The sequence below is a fragment of the Scyliorhinus torazame genome, chromosome 17 (assembly GCF_047496885.1).
Source record: "Scyliorhinus torazame isolate Kashiwa2021f chromosome 17, sScyTor2.1, whole genome shotgun sequence".
NCBI classification, from domain to species: Eukaryota; Metazoa; Chordata; class Chondrichthyes; order Carcharhiniformes; family Scyliorhinidae; genus Scyliorhinus; species Scyliorhinus torazame.
The window spans coordinates 20,499,366-20,522,455 of NC_092723.1; the positions used below are offsets into that span (position 1 = coordinate 20,499,366).

The 23,090-nt window shown below is 48.1% G+C and overlaps 1 protein-coding gene across 1 annotated transcript in view; it reads left to right on the forward strand.

Moving 5' to 3' along the window:
- wnt2bb (wingless-type MMTV integration site family, member 2Bb) overlaps positions 1-23,090 on the forward strand; it is a 70,213-nt gene that overhangs the window by 9,500 nt on the left and 37,623 nt on the right. The window contains exon 2 of the mRNA XM_072480152.1: positions 11,434-11,654. Within this exon, the coding sequence (XP_072336253.1) occupies positions 11,434-11,654 (221 nt within the window). The remainder of the gene's footprint in view (positions 1-11,433; positions 11,655-23,090) is intronic.

Sequence of the window (23,090 nt, forward strand, 5' to 3'; positions counted from 1 at the left end):
CACGCCGGCGGGACAGGCAATTTATCGGCGGAACCTTGGCCCATCCGGGCCGGAGAATCGAGCGGGGGGGGCCCGCTAACCGGTGCGGCCCGATTCCCGCCCCCGCCGAATATCTGGTACCGGAGACTTCGGCAACCAGCAGGGGCGGGATTCACGGCAGCCCCCGGTGATTCTCCGACCCGGCGGGGGGTCGGAGAATGACGCCCCTGGTCGCTGCTGGCGGGAACAGCTCGGGAACGCTGGGGGGGCGGCCTGGGGGGGGTTCCTGCACCGGGGGGGGGCTTAAAAGGGGTCTGGCCCACGATCGGTGCCCACCGATCGGCGGGCCAGCCTCTTTGAAGGAGGACCCCCTTTCCTCCGCTGCCCCGCAATACCGATCCACCATCTTCTTGCCGGGCGGCCGCGGGGAGGACGGCAACCGTGCATCCGTGGGGAGGACGGCAACCGCGCATACGCGGGTGATGTCCTTTACGCGGCGCCGCCAAGGCCCAGCGCGCGTAAAGGACGCGGCGCCATTCCTCGCCCCCCCGGGAAGGGGGGGGCAGGGGGTGCGAGAATAGGGGGCTGGGAACGGCCTCCGACGCCGGAGTGAAACACTCCGGTTTTCACTCCGGCGTCGGGACTTAGTCTCCCGATGGGAGAATTGCGCCCAGTTACTCTCTCCCTCTCCCCCAACCACTCACTCAGCTGAACCTGACTGTGTGAAATCATGGGGCCCTGTTCTCCCCACAGCTCAGCTTCAAACCCCACACCTCGTCAAACAGGAAAACTGGCTATTGTCACCTCACTTGCCCCTCTCTCAATCCCAGCCATTCCAGAACTGAGAACTATACGTATGTTTGTGTTACCTCTGGATACAATTTCTCAAATGTCCTCCTCACATGTTGCCCTCTTACATAACTCCCTTTCCATCAAACCTCCAGTCACCTCATTCCCCCAACCTACCCATCTCTTGTCCTCAATTATACTCCAGAAAGTCTGATGATGAAGGATAAAACTGAAACCAATCTTTACACACTTTTGTAAACATTTATTTGCAGAGATACACATTACAAGCGTGTATCTCTTAACTCAATCAGCAGAGTTGTAGTCAATCCCTATTAAGAGAAGCACAAGTGATTCCCCAGTTAATGCCCAACACCTGCATACAATTAAATGCAATTAATATACAATTAACATCTTCAGCCAACCTTGTCCTTCACCACACTTAACGCTCCTCCCCCATTCTCTGTATCCTCCCTCCTTCCTCTAAAACCGCACCCCTCTCCATTCTCTACCCTTCGCTTGCCCCTTGCACCTGGTCTCATTGGGCCATCTTGGTTCCTGTGATCCTAAGGTTAAACCTCCTCACCAGGTTGACTCGCCATATACCTGAAGCACCCTCCTTAAACCCTTCCACTACTCACCTTATAAACAACCTACTTTCCATATTTTCAGCCAAACACTCGCCGACCCTCAGCTCTCTTTGTGTACAATGCAGTATGGTGGCTGGTTTAGCTCAGTTCGCTGGACAGCTGGCTTGTGATGCAGAGTGAGTCCATCAGCGCAGGTTCAATTCTCCGTACCGGCTAAGGTTATTCAACCTTGCCCCTCGCCCGAGGTGTGGTGATCCGCAGGTTAAATCACCACCAGTCAGCTCTTCCCCTCAAAGGGGAAAGTAGCCTATGGACATCTGGGACTTTACTGCCACTGGAGTTGGAGGTGACGGCGGGAGATATTGCCAGTAAAAAGCATTAGACTGGCCTTGGAAAATTGTTCCTCTCCTCACACCGTTTTGGACAGGCATCAGTGATGCCAACCTGCCCGATGGCAATGCAATCAAGCTAATTAAGGAGTCACTTAGCAGTGATTATTGCCAATATGGCTCCGGCCCCTTGCCGGTGTGTCTCACCCCGGACAAATGAGAAGAGGTCAAGGCTGCCTTACAGCTGGAGACGTCTTGTAGGAAAAGACAAGTCTTCCCATGTCAAAGTCTTGCCATTGGGTGTAGAATTCCCGGGAATGGATGTCTCTGATCTTCATGGAAGCCTCAGTCGCTCACTCCCCTGATGCTAATGGGTGACTTCAGTCGTCCCCTGCCAATCCTGTTGCTTGGGTTTCAGGAGCACTGCTGTGAGTCAGAGAGTGAATGTTGCCGGCTTGCGTGCATGGGCCACACAGACCTGAGCTTCTGCCTCCCTAACCCACCGTCCCCCATTGAGCAGCAAATGCAGAGACCACCTGCTAATTGGCCACTACCTGTAAAACTCAGCCAGAATGCGCTCTGCCGCCTCAAGTGGATTCACAATCCAGAAACCACCCCCTGAATCAAGCTCCCAATGCTCATGCTAAAATTTAGTTGTTAGAACCATAGAATTCCTGCAGTGCACAAGGAGGCCATTTGGGCCATTTAGTCTGTATCGACCCTCTGAAAGAGCACTCTACCAAGGCCCACTCTCCCACCCATCATCTTAACCCCACGTAACCTTCACACCTTTGGACACTAAGGGGCAAGCTATCATGGCCAATCCAACCTAACCTGCACATCTTTGGACTGTGGGAGGAAACCGGAGCACCCGAAGGAAACCCGCGCAGACACGCGGAGGACGTGCAGACTCCGCACAGACAAGGTTGACATTGAACCCTGGTCCCTGGCGCTGTGAGGCAAAAGTGCTAACCACTGTGCCGCCCGTGTCCATTCAAAGTAAATCTACTCAAGCCCTGTTGCAGTTCCTTCACATCTGACTGAACAACCTCAACACTTACAATTTCGGGATATTAATTTATGTTCATGTTGTTTAACTGGAAAGAACATAACAAATAGGAGCAGGAGAAGGATCATGTAGGCAGCTCGTCCATTCAATAAAATCATGAGTGATTTTGGCCACAATTCCACTTTCCTGCTTGTTCCCCATAACCTTTGACTCCCAGGCTATTCAAGAATGTGTCTGGCTTGACCTTAAGTATATTCAATGACCCAGTTTCCACGCTCTCCAGGGTAGAAAACTCTAAATTTTCATGACCCTTTGAGAGATGAAATACCTCCTTATCTCTGACATAAATACACAACTCCCTTTTCTAAAACTGTGTCCCTTGGTTCTAGATTTCCCACAAAGGGCAGAATCCTCCCAGCATCGACTGTTTTAAGACCCCCTCCGAATCTTTATACATTTTAATTAAAATCATCTCTTATTGTTTAAAACTCCACCGAGTAAACGTCTAACCAGCTCAAACATTCCTTATTAAACTCTGTTCCCAGCCTCGCTGTTTCTTTTTAAAAAATAAATTTAGAGTACCCAATTAATTTTTTCCAATTAAGGGGCAATTTAGCGTGGCCAATCCACCTACCCTGCACATCTTTGGGTAGTGGGGGCGAAACCCACGCAAACGCGGGGAGAATGTGCAAACTCCACACGGACAGTGACCCAGAGCCGGGATCGAACCTGGGACCTTGGCACCGTGAGGCTGCAGGGCTAATCCACTGCGCCACCATGCTGCCCTCAGCCTCGCTCTTTCACTGCACTCAGAGCCTCACTCTCTCTGATCACTCAGAGTACGTGTGTATGTTTGTGTGTTGCACAATAATGTGTGTGTAGCTGTGTGTCTGTAGTGTGTGTGTGTATTTCTGTGTAGTGTGTGTGTTTGTATCTGTATAGTGTGTGCCTGTGTATGTGTGTAGTGTGCATGTGTGGAGTGTGTGTGTGTAGTGTGTGCATGTGTAGTGTGTGTGTAGTGTGTATGTAGTGTGTGTAGTCTGTGTGTGTAGTGAATTTGTGTACTTTGTGTGCGTAGTGTGCATGTGTAATATGTGTGTAGTGTGTATGTACTGTGTGTGTAATTTGTGTGTGTAGTGAATTTGTGTACTTTGTGTGTGTAGTGTGTGTAGTGTACTTGCGTAGTATGCGTGTGTAGTGTGCTTGTGTAGTGTGTGTAGTGAGTTTGTGTACTTTGTGAGTGTAGTGTGAGTATGTAATATGCGAGTGTAGTTTGTGTATTTCTGTGTGAAGTGTGTGAGTAGTGTGTATGTACCACTGCGTGGCACTGTACCAACCTGGCAATGCCAACCTGTGCCAGGGGACAGCGTCCGAAAATGTCCCTCTCCCCACCCCGGGGGTTCTACTTACATCTGCGCACCCGCATTGATCCCCTCGACTGATTCACTTTTGGCCAAACCTGTCATCATGTCAGTCAGGTATGTATATTTACCGAGGCGGGTGGGGTATCATGCGGCAGGGGGCCCATTAATAATGTTTAAATTCATTAAAATCTATTTAGATGAGGTTCCTGCCCTTTTTGTGCTTGTGACTCTGTGTATGTCTCTGTGTATTGAGACTCTGTACATGTCTATATGTGTGCACACACTTGGTATGTGCCTACATCTGCACTCTCTGTTGGAGAGCCAATCTTGGTATTGGGTTTATTATAGATTCTATTTACCTCTTATGTTGGGAGAGTTTCATACATTCTCTGCTTGGTGTAGTCACTGTTTGGAATTGTCTGTTCACCGTTTGTACACAGAAACAATTTAGAAAATGATGAGCTACCTCTAACTGATGGTGTTTACAACAAAGTGGATTTGGACTGGGATGAAAAGGAGAGTGTTTGCTAAAGCCAGACACTGACACTGTTATCCAAGGTCATCAGGATCAACAATGAGCTTAGTACCTCCTCCCCAGGGCGCCCCGCAAACATTCGCAGTTTCGGGAGACGGAATGGCTAATCCGGCTGAGCTTTTCAGGAATCTAGCTGAAAGAGGAATAGGAGAGGAAGCCAGTCTGCGTAGCAGCTCTTCTGGCCAATCCCCGCTAACCCCACCCCTCACCCAAGCTATGGCGCGAGGCACCAGGAAGTGAGCCCCAGGAAGTAGGGACACGGAAGAGGCAAGTAAAGACTCTCAGGTTAGCAGCCAGGTTGGAGAAAGAGAAAGTAAGAGGATCTGGAGGACCAGTTCAAAGACATTCCTTGGGGCCCAAACATGTAGATTTATAGGGTTTTCTAGGTAAGCAGCTAACCACAATGGAGAAGACAGGGACAAGGGTCATTTCAGTGCCTCGTAGCTGCCCACCTGTAACATTTGCCAACAGATTTCAGCCACTACATGTCATTGGTCGGACATCCTGGCTTCCTGCTGCTCCCTGGAATCAGTGAATCAGGCATACATTTTTTAATTACTGTCTTTGGGCATCTAGGCAGCTTGTGGCGATATTAGTGGAGCTCACAGCTGTCCCTTGCAAAGGCTGATGCATCAGAAGTCATTCAGCTTTGCCAATATCCTCTGACAAGCCATGTCACAGTCCCATCAAGCAAGTACTCCCAGCGCCGGGAATCCCAGATCCTGGTTCTGTCTCCTTGCCACCATTTGGCTTATAAAGGGAAGACAGCTCCACACCTTACAAGCCAATCAGGGACCTCCTACAATCTCGACTCCTACAGCTTCAAGTGAGGAATTATCTACACCATCTTAAGTAGGGTGACCCACTGATGTGGCATATCCTTTACTTTGTACCAATCAGTGAAAGGTTGCACTGATTGAAATGTATGCTTCGTCTGTTTTCAGAGAGATTAGCAAGACGTCTTACAACACCAGGTTAAAGTCCAACAGGTTTGCTGCGAATCACTAGCTTTCGGAGCACAGCTCCTTCCTCAGGCTCCTTCAGCTCAGGAAGGAGCTACCCTCCGAAAGCTAGTGATTCAAAACAAACCTGTTGGACTTTAACCTGGTTTTGTAAGACTTCTTACTGTGCCCACCCCAGTCCAACGCTGGCATCTCCACTTGAGAGAGATTGTAGACTTAATGGGCAAAGTTCTGCTCCTCGTGCCGCACCGGAGTGAGGCAGAGTTTCCAATGCTCCAGCCCCCTGCTGGCATCGGGATCAAGGTTTATGCCAGGCACCAGCGGGAGGACGCAAATGAGTCTTAATGACTCATTTGCATCTACTTAGTGACCTGGGTGCCATATTATCCAGATCCGCGCGATTCTCCGGTCCTCTGGGCCGCGAATCATATGGGCGAGAGTTACTACAGGTGCGGACACAGTGTGGCCCTGATGTGGTGGATCTTGCAGTGGCTCAAGGGGGTAACTCTTTATGGGAGTTGCCCCCAAAGTCCATCCAAGGGCCACTCCCCCTCCACCACAATTCAAGACCTGCCCATTCCACCTCCACCAGATACTCCCACCCACCCATCGAGACCACCAAAATAAAGAGACCACCCAGATACCCCTTAAATAAAGAGATCCCCTCCCAGTGATGCCCCATAAAAGAGACCCCTGTCAAGAAGCAAATTTCTTTTGCTCGAGTTTCCACTCAAATTCATTTGTATATCACATTTATTGCAAGGGGAATGAAATATAAAAGTAGGACAGTTTTACTGCAGCTGTTCAGGGTCTTAATGAGAACACATCTGGAATACTGTGTACAATTTTGATCTCCTTATTTGTAAAAAAGGATTTAATTGCATTAGAAGCAGTTCTGAGAAGGTCCATTTGACTCATTCCTGGGTTGAGGGGCTTACCTTATGAGGAAGAGTTGAACATGTTGGGCCTATACCCAGTGGAGATTGAAGAGTGAGAGGTGATCTGATTGAAACATATAGGGCACGATCTAACCAAAATAAACAGACTCCATTCTGGGCGGGATTAGCGTGGTCGTTTCAGGTGCTACGAGGCACTCTAATGGCAGTCTGTCTTGTTCCGTGCCCCGGCGAGGAACACGCCCCGAGGCCGCAGTTAGCTTCATTTCCTGCGCTGAGGAACTCCAACGCGCCGAGCTCCTCAGTGCAGGATGAGATTGAGACACCATTTTTAAATGGCGCCCAATCTCTCGACCCACCGATGCAACCCCCCAACGCCCCAACTCAACTTGGGGGAATCCTCGGACCCCCACCCCAGCACCCCACCTCATACAAGCAGGGCACCCCTGGGCCCGATCCCCAGCTTGGACACAATGCCAACTTATCACTTTGGCACTGCCAACCTTGCACCCTGGAAGTTCCCCTGCCAGCCTTACAGTGCCACCTGGGCACCATGGCAGTGCCAGGCTGGCACCTAGGTGGCACTGCCAGGATGCCAGGCTGCAGTGCCAAGGTACCCAGTTGGCACTAGCAGTGCCAGGGAACCACTCTGCCTGGAGGCCAACCACCGAGGGGCCTCCGATTGCCTGAGAGACCCCCCAGGTACCATTCCGCCTGGTTCCCATGTGTGGGTACCAGTACAGAATGGCACCCGGCTGAGGTCTCCTCGGTGAGGCCGATAGATGCCGGGCGGCCGTTCTATTCGGCATCAGTGCGGCTAAATGGGTTCTTAGCTCACTGAGCCGTGGCAGACTGGGTCCTGCCCATAGTGGACAGGATCCAGATCGCGATGTCTCACAAGATCTGTTTGGTTCATGCGAGACATACGGCCATCAGGAATCCCGAGGGAGGCCTCTCCCAGGATCTAGCGGCCGAATCCCTCCCAGATTCCGGTGGAACAAGGCCGGTAGATCACACCCTTAAGATCCTGAGGGGGCTCGACAAGGTGGATACCAGGCAGCTGTTTCTTGGGGGAGACCAGAGCTAGGGGACACAGTTTAAGAATAAGAGGGGATAAGGAGAGTTTTGAGATAGGGATGAGGAGGATTACTTTCTCTCAGAGATTTGTTAGTCTGTGCAATTCACTTCCACAGAGAGCAGTGGAGGCTGGTTATTGAATTTATTCAAGTCAGAGATAGTCAGATTTTTGATAGACAAGGGTTATGCGGGCAAAGAGGAAAGTGCAGTTGAGGCCAGCACCAGATTAGGTCCTGGGCACCGGGAGAATCCCGCAAACGCATATTTAAATGATTTTAATGCAATTTTGTCAAGTCTCATGAGGTGTTTCGAGCATCGCAAATCTCACAAGAGGCTTCTCGTGAAATTCAACGTCTTCGTCCCGACACCATGTCGGGCGCGAAGAGGTCATTAAAACGCACCCAAGGTTTCAGGTTGAGTGACCTTACTCAGAACTGTTCTTTTAAATTAATTATAACATTTAATATGTTTTGAAAAGTCCCTGTGCTCCAGTATAAAGGCAGAGTGTTATGACTTTGCCCAGAGTACCATGTGGAGGATCTTGAAGGGTGAGCAATAAGTGGACCAAGTCATCCAGATTTAATTCTGTCCTCACTTTAAATCTATAATTTCTGTTCTTATTGTTTGTATTTGTATTACAAATCCTTCCGTTCATCACTCTAATGAATACAAACTCTGTAACCATCATGGGCTGCATTTTCCATTTGGGAGATTGCTGGAACTGAATCACTTCTGGATTGTGCTGGCACTATGCAGGGTACCCTGAAGCGATTCACTCTCCCTAACAATGCAAATTCAAGCATGGCTGTGAGAGCAAGGGATTCCGTTCTGAATCCCACTATCGGAGGCCCTGTGGCATGGTCCGGCGGCTGGACCCTTCCCCCGCAACAACGCAAATCCTGCCCCCCGCCCCATGCTGACAAATAGGGGCATCCTTCTCCCCCCTCCCTACCATGGGAATTGCTGGGTCAAGTTACACACACTGCATCCCGCTACACACCACGCACACGAGGGTGACCCGACGTGCCTCACTGACCCCCCATCAGATACCATCCCACAAGAGACCCCCATAACAGAGACTTCCCCATATTACAGACACCCCCATATCAGAGACCCTCCCTATGATGACAGCTCCTGACCACATCAAACGCAGTTAAGTGTTTTCTGCTGAGAAAAGAGAAAGTGAAAGCACTTAACTCCTAGATGTTTATAAGCATTGAGGTTAGGTTCAAAGCAGTGTTCTTGAGGTGCATTCAAGCATGAAGGGAAATGAAAATAAACAATACAGGCACCTGGAAGTCTTGAAGCTATTACCCTGACAATTGCAGCCTACTAAAAGCTTTGTCTCTTTGAAAGTAAATAGAAGACATGCAGATTAAAGGACCTGAGAGGATTTAAAGCCTTGTGATGTTTTGGATTTCTATGAAGTAACAGCTGTTGCTTTCTGCACCTTTGTCTGAGGCAGCAGGTGTAAGGAACATGTGAGTGAAAAAGCAATGATGTTTCACTGTTTCTGCCCATACTGCTCTTTAGCTTCCAGGCAGGAATGGCTGATTGTGAAGGGGATGGGGGGGGGGGGAGGGGGGGGGAGCTGGGGTCCCTGATGTGGAGGATTCTCTGATGGGGTGTGTCTGTTATGGGAAGGGTCTCTAATATGGAGGGGGTCTCTGATGAAGGGTCTCTGATGGGGGGGGTCTCTTGTATTGGGGTCTCTAATATGGGGGTTTCTGATGGGGAAACCTCTGATATGGGGGCCTCTGATGGGGATTCTCTGATATGGGGGGTCTCATGGGGGGGTTTCTTATATGGGTGCCTGGTGGGAGGCCTCTGGTCGGGGTCTCTGATGGGGGTCTAATGGGGCGGTCTGGTGGAGGTCTCTGGTTGGGGGTCTCTGATGGGGGGGTCTGGTGGAGGTCTCTGCTTGGGGGGTCTGATGGGGTGGTCTAATGGGGGGCTGAGGGTGGGCTAGGCAGGATTTGCGTTGTTGGGGGGAGGGGCCCTCTGATGGAATTTGAGGCACCTACATTAAATACTTTGGCTAACCACAAGGTCTACCACGGGAGGGCAACACTGGCAAACACTTTTACCAATCCACACCCACATAAATCCCGGCCCAGAGGGCCAGAGGAGGCAAGGAGAATATGGTGCGAAGCTCGTTAATAGGATTTAAATGGGTCCAAATGACCCATATGTACCCTCCCGCTGGCACGGGGCACGAAGGTCGATGCCGCCACCGCCGGGGACCGGCGCATCGCAACGGGATGGGTGCCCAACCCGAGAGCTCCGCCATATCGGAAACTCCGCTAACAGCGGCGGGCAGCAGAGAATCCTCCCCCCTCATGTTAGAAATGCACCCTCTTGCTGCAGCACCTCCAATGGCAGGAGGACATAATTACAGTCTGATATCTTTCATCTGAGGAGCTCCCATCATAGGTGGAGACATGGGAATTGCGAATGGAAAATAGTGGGCAGGAGCCACGTGAATACGTGGGAGTATGTCTTTGCTTTCAGCAGGAGGTAAACGATGATAGCACATCAGTCTCTCTAATAGACCCCACTCAAGACTGGGAACAAAGCTCCAGCAGGGAGTGTGATGGGCAGCCGACCCACTTTCACTTGCACCCTCCCGCTTCCGAAAACTTACCCCAATTTTCTTTATTTTAATTATAATTTTCTCAGGTTAAATCATTTAAACTAGGGGCTGTTTAGCACAGGGCTAAATCGCTGGCTTTGAAAGCAGACCAAGGCAGGCCAGCAGCACGGTTCAATTCCCGTAACAGCCTCCCCGAACAGGTGCCGGAATGTGGCGACTAGGGGCTTTTCACAGTAACTTCATTTGAAGCCTACTTGTGACAATAAGCGATTTTCTTTTCATTTCATTAAGCAGTCGATCGCAGCGGAGATTTAAGAGTTTATAATTGTGAAGGGGCTCGGTAAAATAAATAGGGCAAAACGTTTTAGAGGCGGGAGGGTTTGGTAAGCAGGGTTGAAGATTATTGGCAAAATGAAGCCAGGGAGAGGAAGATAAATTATTTTATGGTGCGAGATGTTATGATTTAGAAGTGTTACCCGAGAGAAGCAGATTCACTAGCATCAAGGGGGAGGCAATGGCATAGCGGTATTGTCGCAAGACTACTATTCCAGAGACCCAGGGTAACACGCTGGGGACCTGAGTTCAAATCCCACCACGGCAGGTGATGGAAATTAAACCAAAATCTGAATTAAGAGTTAAATGGCAACCATTGTTATAAAAACCAATCTGATTCGCTAATTTCCTTTAGGGAAGGAAATCTGCTGTTCTTTCCTGGTCTGGCCTACATGTGACTCCAGCAATGTGGTTGACTTTTAAAAGGTGGTGTGGTGGTAATAGTGGACTAGTATTCCAGGTTAACATTTTGGGGACAGTGATTCAAATCCCAGCTGAGCAGCTGGTGGAATTTAAATTCTATTAATAAAACTTGAAATTGGAACTAGTCTCAGTAATGGTGACTCTGATACTATCATTAATGGTTGTAGAAACCCGTCTAGTTCACTAACCTCATTTCGGTAGGAAATCCGCCATCCTTACCTGGTCTGGCCCGTGGTCAATGTAGTTGACTGTTACCTGCCCTCTGAAATGCCACCCAGTTCAAGGCCATTGAGGAGGGGAAAGAAATTGTTGATGCCCACATCCTGTGTTGTATTCTTTCCAACTTGGGAAGCAAATGTTTGCAGGGCTATGGGGAAAGAGCAGAGGGAAGGGGGCCAAACTGGATATCTCTTTCAAAGAGAGTGCAAAGACGCGATGGGTCATATCGCTGCCTTCTGTGCTGTATAATTCGATAACACTTAAGCAGATTATTTGAAATGGTATTCGGGACGTTTGCGTAATGTGATGTGATCTAATGGCGCTGATCTCTCCCACAGGTACATTGGAGCTCTTGGAGCACGAGTGATCTGTGACAACATCCCAGGACTGGTCAACAAACAGCGGCAGCTGTGTCAGAAGCACCCGGATATCATGCAGTCAATTGGAGAAGGAGCCAAGGAGTGGATCCGTGAATGCCAGCACCAATTCCGACACCATCGATGGAACTGTAGCACCCTGGCCCGGGACCACACTGTATTTGGCAAAGTAATGTTGCGTAGTAAGTTGTTTTTTTCCCCAAAAAACTTTCAAGATTAAATGGTAAGGAAGCAAAGCTGGAGAATGCCTGGAGTAAGAAAGGAAACACATTGGTGTTAAAATGTCTACCATTTTAATATACACCCCACTCAAACTCTCATTTGGCTATTCAATTTAAACTCAACCCTTACATTAATAGTAACTAGGGTTGCCAACCCTCTAGGATTTCCCTGGAGACTTCAGGACACTGCTGTGAAAAATCAAATGGTCACGAAAAATAATTATATATTTGTAAAACTTTTTTGACTCTTTCATAGCTTTATTTTATAAATGGGTGGAACGGTAGCACAGTGGTTAACACTGTTGTTTCACAGCTCCAGGGTCCCAGGTTCGATTCCCGGCTTGGGTCACTGTCTGTGTGGCATCTGCATGTCCTGTCTGCGTGAGCTTCCTCCGGGTGCTCCGGTTTCCTCCCACAGTCCAAAGATGTGCAGGTTAGGTGGATTGGCCATGCAAAATTGCCCCTTAGTGTCCAAAAAGGTTAGGTGGGGTTACTGGGTTATGGCTATAGGGTGGAGGTGTGGGCTTAAGTAAGTTGCTCTTTCTAAAGGCCGGTGCAGACTCGATGGGCCGCATTGCTTCCTTCTGCAGTGTAGATTCTATGATTTGCCAGTAATAAAAAAAATATAGGTGATGGGGGAATCAAGAATCATCTAATGGGGTAATGAAAAGTCTATCCATTTCCAATTGGTATGTGAAGGCATGACATCATGTGAAACTCCAGAAATATATGTCCAGCCACAGTTAACCACCCTAATATTAACAGGGATGGACTCACTTCCAAGCAGGAGGTGACTCAATTCCATTTGAATTTCTAAATGTTATTCTTCGGATGATTCAAATAGTTTTGTTATTCTTTGTTCGTCGGATGTGGGCGTCGCCGGCTGGTCCAGTATTTATTGCCCATCCCTAATTGCCCTTGAACTGAATGGCTTGCTAGGCCATTATCAGAGGGTAGTTAAGACTAAACTACATTGCTGCAGATCTGGAGGCCAGGCCAGGTAAGGATGGCAGATTTCCTTCCCGAAAGGGCATTGGTGAATCAGATTATTAGTGAACTTCAATCGCTCATGGTCATTAGACTTTCAATGGTCATCAATAGACTTTTATTTCCAGATTTTTTATTATCTTCAAATTTCACTAATCTGCCATGGTGGGATTCCAACCCAGGTCGCCAGAACATCACCCTGGGTCCCTGGATTACTAATCCAGAAACAATACCGCTATGTCTCCCCATGCGCTCAGTTGGCTGGACAGCTGGTTCGTGATGCAGGGTGAGGCCAACAGCGTGGGTTCGATACTCCGTACCGGCTGAGGTTATTCATGAAAGCCCTGCCTTCTCAACCATGCCCCTCGCCTGAGGTGCGGTGACCCTCAGGTTAAATCACCACCAGTCAGCTCTTCCCCTGAATGGGAAAAGCAGCCTATGGTCATCTGGGATTATGGTGGCTTTATTTATAAGAGCATGGATGGGTTGTGGTATTTTGGAATTTTGCAGTGTAGGTTCTTAAGTTTTATATCTCAATGCAGTATAAAAGGAGTGTCACACTATCAGAAGAGATGTTTTTGGTTGAGATGTTATATTGAGGCTTCCATCTGCCTGTTTAGGTGGACATAAATAATCCCATGTCAGTATACAAAGAAGAGCAGGGGGTTTCTATCTGTCCTGGTTAACATTTATCAACGAATCACTATTACTGAAACAGATGAATTCATAGAATCCCTACAGTGCAGAAGGAAGCCATTCGGCCCATCGAGTCTGCACCAAACCCTCTGAAAGAGCACCTAATTTAGGTCCACACACCTGCCCCATTCCTGTAACCCCACCCAACCTTTGGACACTAAGGGACATTTAGCATGGTCAATCCACCTAACCTGCTCATGTGGCAGGAAACCAGAGCACCCGGAGGAAACCCACGCGTACAGTCACCCGAGGGCGGGCTCGAACCCGGGTCCCTGGTGCTGTGAGACAGCAGTGCGGATTGCTGTGCCACCATGCCGCCCAATTGTTCCTTTATCTAATTTCTGTGTGTGCGATGTTTCTGACCTGCACATTGGTTGCCATGATTACCCACATTGCAACAACTTACATTTATATAATTCCCTAAATATTGAAAAATGTCCCATCGACGGTGACTCAGACCAAAATGGCCATCAAACCAAAATCAAAGACGTGAGGACAGGTAATGAAAAACCTGACAAAAGAAATAGGGTTGGATTTGAACCTCTGCCAAGGCCGGAATCAGTGGTGGACAACCGTTAAAAAAACAGGCACGCTAGTTAAAAGGCGGCTTAAGGCCTCTGGGGCACTTTTGCAGAGATAATTTGGGTGTAGCAAGAAGTACAAATCACGTTCATTAAGAGCCTATTGAGCTGAATTCAACGTGTTTTTTCCAGTTAGTCATCAGACTCTACAGGCAGCAAGAAATCATTTTGATGCCCAGAACATGGGGCTGGTTCTTCATTTGGGAGACTATGTTCTACTGCCGGAGCTGAGTTGCGCCAGTTTTACCATCCCCTTCACATTCGTAAAGTGGGATATAATTCAGTGTTCCACGTCATGAAAATTTATGCATGGTGTGGATTAGGAAGGATTCCCAGGGACTCCCAATATCAGGCCGCCACCTTGAGAAAAGTGCAGTAAAATTATACTCTTGAGCAATTGGAATGCACTTAGTGCACTTACATCTCTTTGATGTGGTCAATGATTAAAAACATTGGGGTTTCACCACTTAGGCCACTGAAGTGTGATAGAATATGACTGGATCAAAGCTGCAGATGGTTTTTATGAGTTGTAAATCACAGACCACTACTCAAAAGCTATGAATGGCTTGCAGATAGTGGACCTATGGGAACCAGACACAGGTATAGCTTCTCTCCTTCGAGGAATGGACACATGGAACTGCTATATTTCAGCTATAATGCTTCCCGCTGCCCCAGTCTAGACTGCGATCCCTATCACAGGAGTCTCTGGGGGGCGTTTCCCTATTACAGGGGTCCCTGCAGGAGGCGGGCTGGGTCACCCCTGACCTTGGGGGTGGGGTTGGCACATCCAGGCAATCCAGTGGTTGAGGGCTGCTGTGCAGTGTCAGGGGGTGGGGAGAGCGGGGTTGATGTGCGATGCAGGGGGGTTTGGGCCGTCAGATGGGCTCGGATGGTGTCTACCATCGTGACGCTGGCATGGGGGAGCTCATGGTGGAGGTGCAGCATGCCAGGGCCACGATAATACAGACCACACGTGAACCGCGCACATGTGATTTCCTGTGGCGGGGAACAGAGAATCACGGGAGAGCAGAGCATAAGGCGCTGGGCCCATTAAATAGATGCAAATGGGTCATTATGAACTCATTCACCTTGCCAGTGAGAGGTCAGAGCATCACGTTCAGGTCGGCGCCCAGCACCGATCCTAATTTTGCCCCAACACCCGATTCTCCGTCCCAACGGGGAACGCATTCCAGGCATCCTGGGGCGGAGAATCCAGCCCGTGGCCTCCCAGCAACCGGCCGGGTACCAGTGCTCCAGGCAGCCCTTTGCCTGGGAGCAGGAGTAGCCACAGGCTGCCCTACAAATGCCCCCCGCCCCCCCCCCCCTAACCCCCACCCCCCTTCCCACAGTGGTGGCCAAGGCGCAAAAACTGTTTATTAATTGAGGTTTGAAAAATGTGGAGAGCTGGTGCTTCCATATTGAAGCGCACCCTCCCTTACCCACTGTGGCATTTTGCCATTCCTTTCCAAGCACAAAGACCTTTAATTGACGGTCTATATCCGAGAGCTCACTCACTGCCCTATCCGCAGGCCAATCATTGTGAAAACCCCAATGAGCGACTGTTTCCCTCCTGTGTTAGAACATAGAACTTAGAACATACAGTGCAGAAGGAGGTCTCTGGCCCATCAAGTCTGCACCGACCCATTTAAGCCCTCACTTCCACCCTATCCCCGTGACCTAATAACCCCTCCTCACCTTCTTTGGTGAGGACAATTTATCATGGCCAATCCACCTAACTTGCACGTCTTTGGACTGTGGGAGGAAACCGGAGCACCCGGAGGAAACCCACGCAGACACGGGGAGAACGTGCAGACTCCACGCAGACAGCGACCCAGCGGGGAATCGAACCTGGGACCCTGGCGCTGTGAAGCCACATTGCTAGCCACTTCTGCTGCCATGTTGCCCATATCCCATGAAAGAATAAAGGAAAAAATGCCTTGAATGGCCCTCCATAAATGTAAATTATTTTTCTCTATTAAATATTTGAGCTCATTGCCCCATTTAAGATGTGTTTCTACTGCAGCCAAATGGCTGAATCCTGTGAGGTGCCACAGGTTGTAAGCTGGTTCTTAGAATGCGCACTGCTGCAGATCTCGTGCAATGAAGGCAAATGGCAGGCACTCAGATTCCTGGCTGGAATTGCTGGCTGTGCTTTTCAAGTGTGGCAACTCTAAGCCAACAGTCTGCAGAATATCAAAAGCTCCCTCGAGCTGCTGGGTGCAGAATCTTGGCCAGCACACTACTTTCTGGAAATGTTTTCTTCAAAGGCGCCGTCCTGAATTAAAGGGACTGCACACAAATCATCCGCAAATTTTAAGAATCGAACGGGAGAAGTGGATGCTGTCAGTGGAATACTAATCCTCCAGAGGCTCAGGCTAACGGCGACATGGGTTCAAATCCCACCCCGGTAGCTGGCGGAATTTTAATTCAGTCAATAAATCTGGGATTGAAAGTTAGTCTCAGTAATGGCGACCATGAAGCTACCATCAATTGTTTTAAAAATCCATCTGGTCCGTTAATGGCCTTTAGGGAAGGAAATCTGCCGTCCTAACCTGGTGTGGCCTACACTGTGACTCCGGGCACAGGGTAATGCGGTCGCCTCTTTAGTGCCCTCTGAAATGGCCGAACGAACCACTCAGTTCAAGGGCAATTAGGGATGGGCAACAGATGCTGGGCCAGCCAGCGAGGCCCGCTTCACATGAAAGAACCATTCTTTTTACAAAGTGAAGATCTTCATTCGGGACATGGGAAGTGTTCAGCCTGGTGAGAGGGATAGTTTGAGAAGGAATAATAATAATCGCTTATTGGCACAAGTCGGCTTCAATGAAGTTACTGTGAAAAGCCCCCAGTCGCCACATTCCGGCGCCTGTTCGGGGGGGGGCCGGTACGGGAATTGAACCCGCGCTGCTGGACTTGTTTTGCATTACAAGCCGGCTGTTTAGCCCACTGTGCTAAACCAGCCCCTATGCGGAAATAGTTGAGGTGAATAACATAGATACATTTAAGAGGGAGCTAAATAAAACCCAGGTGGGAGGAAGATGGAGGATCTGTTGATAGGGTGAGAGGAAGAGGGTTGGGAGGAGACTCGTATGAAGCATGAATGCTAGCATGAACCAGTTGGGTTGAATGGCCTGCTTCTGTGCTGTAATTCTCTGTAATTCTGCAATCTCCTATCCTATATTTCAGGCCTCTCATTGATGGTGTGTGCGGAATATTCTGCAGGTATTCAATCGATCAAACTATCAGTCGCCCATAATCAATTAGGGCGGGATTTACCCACCAGCCCGCCACATGTTTTTCGGCAGGGCAGGCGCCCCACCACCCCGCCTTTGTCAACGGGGATGGCAGCACCCCTCGTTCCCGGAAAACCCGTGTGCCGGTGTGGGATTGGGATTTTCCTGCCGCAGTGAACAGCCAGCAAATCCCACCCTAAATGGCTGTTTTATTAAAGGTGTAAGGAATGAAATCTATGAGGGATTGAAATCTCACGTTGGAGTAAATAATGCTCCTTTCACAGGAGCAAACATGCACAAGACATCAACAAGCCTGAGCAGGGTGTTCCATCAGCAGTGGCCACAGATTCCTGGTGATCATTTACATTGAAGGGGCAGGATCTCAGTCACTTCTGCCGCAATTTGCATTACCGGCCACACTTCTCTCTGAGTCAGAAGGTTGTGGGTTCAATTCTCACTCCAGGAGACTTCAGCACAGAAATCTACAACTGCTGGGGGAGTGCTGCACTGTGGATGGCATTTATTCCTAATCAGAGGTTAAACAGAGGCCCCATCAGGTGCAGGTGGAAGTTCCCATGGGTTTTATTTTGAAGAAGAGTAGGAGGGGTTCTATCCAATGTATTGATCAATATTTATCCCACAATCAACATCACTAAAACAGATTATTATTTGTGGGATCTTCCTGTGTTCAAATTGGCTGCCGTGTTTCCTTCGTGAGAAACTGTGACTGTATTTCAAAGTACTTCATTAGCTGCAAATCACTCGGGGACATGCTGTGTATGACGCTGTTGAAACTAATGCTTTAAAAAACGTTTTAATAATTAACACATTAGAAATGTCACATTGATTTTAATTGGAAGGCAGACACACACACACATGCACACGCACTCAAACACACACAGCACACTCAAACACGCATTCAAACGCACACATTCAAACACAAACAACGCACACTCAAACACTGACAGCACACTCAGACACGTACAGTCAAAGGCACACACACACACATGCTCAAACATGCATACACACTCAAACACACATGCACACAGCACACTCAAAGACACACACTCATACACACATGCAACACACACACAACACACATGCTCAAACACACACACCGCACCACTCAATTGCACACACGCAAACACACACACATTGAAACTCACGCACTCAAACACATACACTACACACTCACTCACACACACACAAATTCACATATATACACACAGGCAGTCACACACACTCACATATATACACACACAAACATACACTCAGAAACATTCACGCACTCACAAAACACTCACAGATGCACACACACACTGATACAACACAGTCACACACACTCACACATACACTGATATGTACACACACACAGACTCAGACATACACTCACTCACACACAAATAGTTGTCATTGGTTCTGGGTATCAGCATGCTCAGGGGAAAACACCATAAATGTTCATCGATGCTGTTTTGATCAATATTTGTGTATCATCACTGCTTAAACAGCTCTGAGCGAGAGAGAGGGAGATCGAGAGAGGGAGCACGTGTTTTACGAGGGGTCAGGCAGCGGGCTGCTCTCCTAAACTAGCTAAAGTTGGAGCATGTCTTTATGCCAAGTTGTGTAAACAGTAATAAGAGATGTAAATATTTCCACAGACAAACTGGTGAAAAGTCAAACAGAAATAATTCAGGGAGTAACTTGTTGCAAATCTGCAGGGCCCCAGTCAGTAACTGTAATGGTAAAGACTTCACTACCCCTCTGGGGACAGGGCAGATATCCCCCTGTCCATTCTATAGGGCTATGGTGCTGAGAAAGTCCAAGCATAAGCTGCAATTAAAACTTGACATAATGCTGTTTCAGGGGTAATCTACTCTGTGTTTAAAATAGTGAAGTAAATTGATTCTGCAGATAGAGAGAATATTATTATCCTTTTAAGCACCTTGATTCAATCCACTGTCTAAGCTCAAGGGAATATAAGCAATCATTGACTCGAACAAATATTTTTTAATAATAATCTTTATTAGTGTCACAAGTGGGCTTACATTAACACTGCAATGAAGTTACTGTGAAAATCCGCTAGTCGCCACATTCCGGCGCCTGTTCAGGTACACAGAGGGAGAATTCAGAATGTCCAATTCACCTAATAAGCATGTCTGGCGGGACTTATGGGCGGAAACCGGAGCGCCCAGAGGTAATCCCACACAGACGCAGGGAAAACGTGCAAACTCCACGCAGGCAGTTACCCAAGCCGGGAATCGTACCCAGGTCCCTGGCCCTGTGAGGCAGTAGTGCTAACCACTGTGCCACCATGCCACCCATTCTAGTGCAGGAGTCCAGATCAATGGAGCATAGTCTTAAAATTAGAGCCCGCCACACCAGTGTGAATTCAGGAAGCATTTTTTCATACAAAGGGTACTGAATTAAATCTCTCTGCCTCAGAAGGCTGTGGATGCTGGGGTTGTGAGGACTACGGGTTTTCCACAGTAACTTCATTGCAGTGTTAATGTAAGCTTGTGACAATAGAAAGATTATTATTATTATTTTTAAAAGGCAGCTCTTTTCTCAGCTCCCATCACCTTCAGGTCCACCAGCCCAGCCCCAGAAATGTTCAGTCGAATCCCTCTTGGTGTGGTTCCATGGCAAATTTCACATTCAACAGACTATCACGCAATTAATCAAATGTGAATTATAGGGGAATTACTGGGATTGGCCATTGGCGATAGATTGACTGAACACTTGGACAGGACAGGCATCCGCCACTCAAACAGAATCGCCGTGCATTTGCGAAGAGTCATGTCTGACTAATCTGGTTGAGATTTTCCAGGAGGTCACAAAGATGATGAAATGGGGCCTATCAATAAATGTTGACTATGTCGACTTCCAATAGAATTTGATAAGGTTCTGCCCAAGATTGGATTGGATTGGATTGTTTATTGTCACGTGTACCGAGGTACAGTGAAAAGTATTTTTCTGCGAGCAGCTCAACAGATCATTAAGTACATGAGAAGAAAAGGAAATAAAAGAAAATACATAATAGGGCAACACAACATATACAATGTAACTACAAAAGCACTGGCATCGGATGAAGCATACAGGGTGTAGTGTTAATGAGGTCAGTCCATAGGAGGGTCATTTAGGAGTCTGGTGACAGTGGGGAAGAAGCTGTTTTTCAGTCTGTTCGTGCGTGTTCTCAGGCTTCTGTATCTCCTGCCCGCTGGAAGAAGTTGGAAGAGTGAGTAAGCCGGGTGGGAGGGATCTTTGATTATACTGCCCGCTTTCCCCAGGCAGTGGGAGGTGTAGATGGAGTCTACACCTCCATCATTAAAGAGATCATTAAAGAAAATTAAATGCATACAGAGTTGGAAATAATCTTGTGAAACTCGTCATCAGTTTTTTGGGAGAGTCTCCAAGTGGTGGAAGACAATTGGGGTTCCCAGGGATCCTTATCAGGGTTTTAGCTCTCCTTCATATTTCTCACCAACTTAGATGAAGGAATAGTAAGTTGTATCAAAGTTTTGTCGTTGACACTATGTTCAGTGACACAATACATTGATCAGAGCAGAACGTTACAAAGAGACATGGGTGGACATAAGTGGTAAATGAAGTTCATTGTGGGGAAGTGTGAACTTGTCCACGCTCGATCCACAAAAGATCTTGTGCATTTGCTAAATGGCGAGAAAGCAGGGAGGTAGGGGGAGCAAAGGGATTCGGGTGTTCAAGTACTCAAACGGCTAAACTCGAGGATGGGTGCCGAATTCAATCAAAAAGGCGAATGAAGTGTTGGCCCTCATCGCAATGGGGAAGAATACAAAGGGGAGGAGGTTATGTTTCAATTGTATGTCAACAACTTGCACCTTTAGGGTATTCAATTGTATAAAAGGATGCTTCACAGGAGCATCATCAAACAAAATTTGACAATGGGCCCCATTAGGAGGTATTCTGGCAGATGATTGGTCAACTTAAAGGAGGGAGGTACGGTAGAGAGGCTGAAAGTGTTAAGGAGGGAATTGCAGAGCTTTGGGTCAGGGCAAGTGAAGGCACAGCCACCAAGGGTGGAGCAATCAAAATTTGGGGATTGTCAAGAGACCAGAACTGAAGGAGCGCAGATATCTCAGAGAGTCATCGAGTTGGAGGACGATATGGAGAGAGGGATGGAAAGTACATTTGCTGAATGTTGGGTATGGACAGGTGCGGGCCTGGGAATGACTCAATTCAGATTTACAGCTTTTGCACAGAATCGCAGAATTGTTACAGCACAGAGAGAGGCCATTCAGCCCCTCATGTCTGCACCAGCACCCATAGGAGCTATTTACTTTATATATTCTCCTGTCTTCCCCCTATAACCGTGCACAGTCTTCCTTAAAACTGAATGGTTTGCTGGCTCTTTCAGAAGGCAGTTAAGAGTCAACCACATTGCTGTGGTTGCCTTGTGGCACAGTGGGTAGCGTCCCTGCCTCCGAACCAGAAGCTCCAGGTTCGAGTCCCATCCTAGGACTTGATGTCCAAGGAAGACGTGTTACTAGCATGGCCTAACAGGCTGAGTGTGTCAACCTGAAAAACCCTTCCAAACACGCCAATGACTTGTGGTAAGAGCGAGAGAGGTTCCTGGTCAGCCACACTCGATGTGGAGTGGCACCGCTCAAGGTATAAGCCCCAGGCGACAGACTAGTGACATGTAGGCCAGACCAGATAAGGATGACAGATTTCCTCCCCTGAAACACATCGGTGAACTGGATAGGTTTTTACAACAATCCACGCAAACACGGGGAGAATGTGCAAACTCCACCCGGACAGTGACCCAGAACCGGGATCGAACCTGGGACCTCGGCGCTGTGAGGCAGCAGTGCTAACCTACTGCGCCACCGTGTTACCCATCACCCCTCTGCTAACCAACCCACATTTATCCCTGATCAATCAATCACTCAATTTTAAAATTGTTGTTTCTGATTGAAAACCCTTCCATGGCGTCGCCACTCCTAATCCCTATAATCTCCTCCCACAGCTCTTCGCGATATCTGGACTTCTCTAATTCTTGAGGGCTCTTGAGCATCACCAATTTTAATTACTCAACCATTGGTGATAATTCATGGAGGCATGCCGCCTCGCTTTGCCCCACACTTGCGGAGTGGTGCCCCTCAAGCTATATATAACTCAATTCTCTCTCTCTCTAATGGCGAGAGATGCCTCTTTGGAGACTGTAGCCAATTATCACATTACCATTGGTGACCATGACTCCAGTTGCCTGGCCATTAAGTTTTGAAACTCCCTCCTTAAACCTCTTCATCTCGCTGTCCCTTCTCCTCCTTTAAGATATTCTTTACAACCTGCCTCTTTGGCTCACCTATTCGAATAAACTGTGACGTGGTGTCAAATTTTGCCCTCTAACACTCCTCTTCACAGGGTGCAATAAATGCAAGTTTTCTTTCTAGTGTATCAGGATTCCAGGATAACATCTTGGATCTCTGACCGATAAGAGTAAAGGAAAACGGAAGACAGGGAAAGGACAGTTTTGAAGAATGCTTTACTGACCTATGGAACTGTGCACAAAGTGTGTGTTGGCAATAGGACAGGATCAGAACAAATGGGAGGAATAGAGTATAAAAACAGTCATAGATGAGACAGATGCAATCTGAGAGTGGGAACACGGTGAAATGACAGCATTCGCACAGAGCAGTGATAGACGGAATGTGTTGTGAAATCAGAATGTGACATAACGTGTCCACTGGTGAGTGAGGGACTCCTGCCGATTTACTGCTGTTTATGCTTCCTTCTTAGCAGTTAGTTGCCCTCAATAAATTATGTACACGCAACCTGACACCTTTCACAAGAAAATGAATAGTAAAAGACTGCGTGTGTGGGAAAAATGGAATGGAAATACGTTTTTCTTTTGCATCTTA